Here is a 6000-nt window from a genome sequence, read left to right as displayed (position 1 = left end):
GTCTTACACTATTTTCCCAGATAGTCCCCACACCGGTTCAGACATTTGTGCCATCGCCGCACTAAATTTGAGATGCCCCTATCGTAGAATTCGTCCGGCTGACTGTGGAACCACCGTCGGACTGCTGTCTTGGCTTCATCGTTGCACGTGAATCGCTGTCCTGCCAGGAACTTCTTCAGCGGAGCGAAAACGTGGAAATCACTACACGTGTAAATCTGCGACAGACAACCTTTTTTTAAATTCCGTAATACTTAAAAATGATCACCCTGTATGTATAAAATATATGTACTGAATTCGCACACATGGCGCACATTCATGCAGCATGGAGTTTGTTCTATCTTGTCTCGCCTACTAGACAACTTCTTTTATCTCTTTTTCTATTTCTTTTGAGATGTTGAACCCACATCTTTCAGGGATTCAAACCACCAAAAGAAAACATCTAACGCATCCAGTTAGGCAATGGGCTCTCAAATAAAAGTAGGGCTGTGGGAATATTCGAAATTTCAAACACGTACCGAAATGTCTTTCTTATTGGATTCATATATGACACGAGAATTTACTACTCAAAATTTTGTAATATTCGTTTCCTGGAGAAATATACTAAATCAACGGTTATTGCAGAAAAAGGAGTGAAAAAATGCCGCTTTTTACTAGCCACCTAATACTTCCCTTATTAAGCCAATTCCGGCGTAAATAAGGCATCTACATATATATGCGGTATGGTGCTCCGTTGTATATGACATTGCTACTACGAGTCTCCTCCAAAGTGTGACGGGAATAAGAAATAGGCCGAATATGTTTACGGAACAAGCGCAGAATACACAGTGTGGGAAATGTCGCAGCCAAGATGGTGGATCAGCAAAGACAGCGCTGGGGGCCTTGCCAATCGTCCTCTCGCTGCGTGCCTTCTTCTTCAACGTGCGGGAGTGACCCGTAACCAATATTGCCGTTGCGAAAAGGTTCCCTAGAACGCCACGACTTCGAATGAGCTGTCTTGCACGCTGTCATTAGACACGAACTGCCCTCCCCGAGAGTTACGGCGCGTTTCGAGGCGATTACGACTCCCGGAAGCGAGAGAAATGAGAGAAAGGAAAGGCAGGGAGGTTAACCAGAAGAAAAACCCGGCATATGCTACGTACCGTACACTGAATGAAGGGGGAGGGGAGATACGTAGAAAGATAAGAAGGAAATACAGAGAGAGAGAAAACAGAGCACTTGCACATAACAACTGCTGTTCACAGCGCGCAAAGAGTAAACATAAAACTTAGGCGCGGGGCGCGCGAGCACGCAGCAAGCTGTGGTTCCACCAAGCTATGGCGGAGCGCGTTGAACACTATAAGTGTAGTCTAAGCCAGCTTTTGGGCACCAACAAGCGCCATGAAATACCTGGTAAAGGCTCTATAGGGCGCTCCCCCACCAAAGCCACGGTGCTAGTTCAAGAAACGGCGACGAGTGTTCGCCGAGCGCGTATACAAAGAAGCACCATTATGCTGCAGCTTCGCCATTTGTTTCTGCGTATACTCCAAAGACGAAGCGCACTTGGTCGTTGGCACCTCTGCAAATCTCCCATAACTGTCCGATTTCCCGTTAGTCGCGGCGGTAGCCTTAGCGTCGTGTGGCGAGAGCAGTGGGTAGACACTTCAGAGGCGACTCAGAGGCGCGTCTGCATCTACGCCAAAAAGCTGCGCTTACGCGGTAAAAGTGTACACAGCCGAAAGAACGTTGCCAGCTCAGTCCGTCAGGTCGCAAAAAAAAAAAAAAAAAATCAAGCCCTACGGCTTACGAGGCGTCTTTCCGCGCCGTTCGACAATGCACTCCACCGGTGACTGACATCGCTCGAGTTCACAAAGGAAAAGCGAGCAGGCGCGGCGGCTGGAGGTGGGGGTTGCCGAACGAAAGACTGACGCGGCGCGTGATATAGCACGCCGAGAAACTGTCCGCTAGTCAAGGGCGGCGCGTGATGGTCGACCGCTCGCGTCCCGGACAGCTGGCCGACGCTCTCTCCACTGACCCCTGGTCTTCTTAGGCCACCTAGCCTATTTGCGGCAACAGGAAAGAATAACAACGCAGAGCCGCGTCCCACGGCAAACAAAGCATGAGGATGAGGAGGGAAGATGCGGGCAGGCAGACAACACGTCCAAGTTTATTAGGCACATCGGCGATACATGAGAAGTCGACGAAAGCTTGTACAGTGATTGCACCCAGTATACGTCGGTTACTGTTAGCTACATAGAAAAAGAAAAGAAGTATACATATATGGCCAGCGCGCTTTTTTTTTTTTTTCTGCCGCGACGGTGGTGGCGATGGGAAGGAGAAATGTAAAAGCGGATGGGGCGGAAACTTACAACACAGTGACTGTTAAAACTAGGGCACATTAAAAGGTTTATTGCGCAGAATATTGGGACTGCGTTCGTCGGTTGTAATCACAGCTGAAAGAAACTGCCGCCAAAGTACTGAACCCGTTTCTGGAGATTGCTTTAATGGACAGGCGCATTCAGATTGTCCAAGTTCGGTTCACCAAAGAGTGTCGTTCTGCTTGCTTTCAACGCAGAGTGCGGTCGCCATGAGCTACATTTATTACTGTCTCTTTAGATTTGGGTTAGGACGTCGACGACGTTAAATGGTTTCTGCCCGTTGTCATGCACGACCAAAAATCGACTTTGGATCGTCGATAACTATTCTCGTTCCAAAAAGATCTGTCTTATTTCACTTTGTTTTGATATTGCCTTCATTTTGGGAATGGCCATACCCGTGTCGAGCATGGGGTCTCGCTCCCTCTCTCTCTCTCTCTCTCTTCCTAAATTTTACGTCCGCTGCATCAATAACTTTCTAGCTGCTATAGTTGGTTTCCTGTGCGTTTTACACACATTTTATTCAACATATGGCCAAATCCTCGCAATTAAATTTTTTTCCTTATTTATGACGCAGAAAGACCCGTAATAAATTCGCTCCTGAGGCTGACAGAGAACTATGCGCTGAAATTTACCCCAATCGCAGTATTCATGCCGTTCTCATTCCTCAGAATAAATTCAAACGCCGCATCTTATATAGCGACATAATTTTTTTTATCAAAGTAGCGAAAACTGAACAGTTCGACAAACCATCACCCGAAATTTATCGCGGCACACTTGGGAAAAAGGCAGACGCATTACAAACGCGAGAAATTGCACGGGGAATTCCAACGCGTTCTGAACACCACAGAAATGCCTAACGTGAATGCCTTAAATCATTTTATACAATTCTGTGAGAACAGCTCGAATCTGTGCCGGGTCATCCTGATGACGCAGCGCATCCTATAACATAACCAACAACAGGCCCTGCCCAGAAAACACAAGCAGGATAAACATGTCCTATAAAAGTTACAACCGGCACATTGAACGTCCCCTCCAATTAGGCAGTGTTTCACGTGTGGACGGATTTTGACCAACGGCAAGTACTGGAGCGCCATGATTTGTCTACAGAAAGTAGCAAACTACAAGCGCAGAAAGTTTTAGGTGGTCGAGATGAATGGAGAAGGCAGTTCAGTTGCCAAACGAGTGATCCGTAAAGCTTTTTTTTACCAGAATCTCACTTGGCAGAAGGCACGAAATGCGGTTCATTTTGTGTCCGCGAACAGAGCAAGAGAACAGCTTTGGGCTCGTGCCGCGCCGGCTTTCAAAACAAAATCATTTGACGAAAACAATAACGACAATAACAATAATTAACAAATGCAGATCTCATTCGCACTTTGCGCAGCATCAGGAGCTGCGTTCAAACCCGAGTTGCCACATGAATCGCTGTCGCCGGATGCCAGAGATACGAGAATGTCCGGAATCGCGTTCGTTATCTCCTGGTGGGTAATTGCCATTGTCTCCGATGTGCGCACTTTGAAAGCTAAGTGTCGGGCGGGCACGCAACAGGTGAGAAATGAGCGCTTTGTTCTTCATTTACGTGCGAAGTGCCGTGAGCGTAACTGAAAAACAGTGTGATCAGAATTTGAAGGACAAAATGGCCGAAAAATCTACCGCAAGAGTTTGTGGACAGCTTTATTTTTTTTTTTTTTAATCATAAACTGCACTAACGCAGGATTTCTTTTTTCGCCATCGTGGCCGCCACTTGCCCTTTACTGGCACTTAAAGTAAACAGCAACAAAGAGATTGTAAGCGTATTAAGGGATTTTTTAATAGTACATGTAAATAAAACCGATACTATAGAAGTAAACGGAAGGACTGCCACAGAAAATAGGAGAGGTTCTACCGGCGGAGACCGTACTGATAAATCTCTGCGTGACAAGCAAATTTTAATCTTTTCTGCGTTCGCTGAATGTGTGCGAGTCTACTCCCTTATTGCATGTTGCCCTGTTACAGAGATTATATTACTTGGGTTTTCCTTCCGACAGAGTACACAAGCTGTACATCCCTTTGTGCTCTTACAAATATGCGTATAACGACGTAATTGACACCTGTGTGTGAAACTGTAAAAATGTCTACCTGATTGGGCAGTTGGTACAGAGCGTACAACTTTGGCACTTTTTAAGCACCAAGGAGAGAAGACTGCTCTGCCGTCTCGGCCTGTGGCAAAACCGAACATAGCCGGGTTGCAGACTCTTAAAAAAATGCGTTCGTAATGACTTCTCGGTTCGCGTCTGCACCAAAATCCATTACTTAAAGCTGGCAGTGAACACCGAAACACAGCATGGTCTGTGTGTGTGCGTGTGCGAGCGACTCAGAGAGCCGGAGCAAGCCGAGGGAGCTTTTCCGTTCATCATCGAACACGAAAAGAGGAAGCGACACCGAGTGCTGCACGGACGCTATACGCTCTACGCGGTGCAGCCGAAACACGTGCAACGCAAACTGGCCTCTAAGCACAAACGATACATGAAACATACGCGGTGAGGAGAATGACTCCGCCACGCTCGGGTACACATAGCAACAGTGATGCCGAGATGAGTATGAGTGAACAGAGAGCGGCTAGTGCGTTCAACGTCAAAGCCAAGAGAAGCTCGTGGCAGTCGGGCCACGCCCAGACCCGTCGTGCATGGTCAGCCCTGTCGGAAGATCCGGAAGGACAGGACGGCGCCGATCAGGTACAGGGCCCCGTTCATGATGCCGAAAACCTGCGAGGCAGAGGAGACACGACGTCAGAGCGCACCAGTCGCCCAGAGCAACAACGCGCATGAACAAAGTGGTTGTGCCGGCTACACGCAATCAAGAGAGCTTCTCGAAGGGCAGGACGGCACGGAAACGCGGTTCCAAGAGACGTTTAATGAACGATGCGCATAAAGAAAGATTCGTAGGATTTTCTTTCCATCACTTGTTATTTTACCTCCCATATCAGGTGGTGAGCTGGCAGATCCAAGGAGAAACCTTAGATGCGCCAAGAGAATTCGCGCAGTGCAAATACTATTACCGTTAAAGCTCGCGGTCCTTCCCCAAATGTGAGCAGAGATGAAGCCGTACATGTCGAACAGTTCACAAGCCATACGTCGCCACGTTGTAACTTGCTGCGATACATATGGGAGTTTCACTAGGCGTGGGCATAGGGAGGCATCGGCCATGATGCCTCCTTCTGCAACCCCCCCCCCCTCCAATTTCTATTAGCCCATTCGTGAAATAAACAAGAAAAAAAAACCCAGCCACAGTTTTGTTTGAAAGCCTCAGGCGCGGAGAAAAAATGCGTCTGGGCGTTAGCAATGATCATTCATAGCTCTGCATACGAAGTTTGCTGTAGTAACGACTCCCGCACGTTCACTGCGAGTCGTCATCGCGCGCGCACTGTGAGGCGACAGGGCGACGGCACACTTACGGCTGCCGCTATGCGGGCGTCGTACTGCTCGCCGCGGAAGCTGGCGTGATAGTCGAGCGTTTTGGTCAGCAGCGTGATGCCTGCCGCCAGGTACAGCGCGCACGCCACCAGGTGGAACAGGATCTCCTGCGAAGGCACACAGAATCAATCACTCAATCAATCAATCAATCAATCAATCAATCAATCAATCAATCAATCAATCAATCAATCAATCAA

The 6000-nt window shown here is 48.0% G+C and overlaps 1 protein-coding gene across 2 annotated transcripts in view; it reads right to left on the bottom strand.

Annotated features, from left to right (window-relative positions):
- Nucleotides 1-2115: 2115 nt before the first annotated feature.
- LOC142557539 (protein singles bar-like) overlaps nucleotides 2116-6000 on the bottom strand; it is a 49249-nt gene continuing 45364 nt past the window's right edge. For both annotated transcript variants that reach the window (XM_075669462.1, XM_075669471.1), the window contains exons 3-4: nucleotides 5785-5910; nucleotides 2116-5095 (exon numbers count right to left, since the gene is read on the bottom strand). In XM_075669462.1, the coding sequence (XP_075525577.1) occupies nucleotides 5021-5095; nucleotides 5785-5910 (201 nt within the window). In that variant the 3' untranslated portion in view covers nucleotides 2116-5020. The remainder of the gene's footprint in view (nucleotides 5096-5784; nucleotides 5911-6000) is intronic.

This window comes from Dermacentor variabilis, chromosome 1 (genome assembly GCF_050947875.1).
Source record: "Dermacentor variabilis isolate Ectoservices chromosome 1, ASM5094787v1, whole genome shotgun sequence".
Taxonomy (NCBI): domain Eukaryota; kingdom Metazoa; phylum Arthropoda; class Arachnida; order Ixodida; family Ixodidae; genus Dermacentor; species Dermacentor variabilis.
The sequence above is the reverse complement of the archived record's forward strand: the minus strand, read 5'-3'. Positions and strand labels throughout refer to the sequence as shown.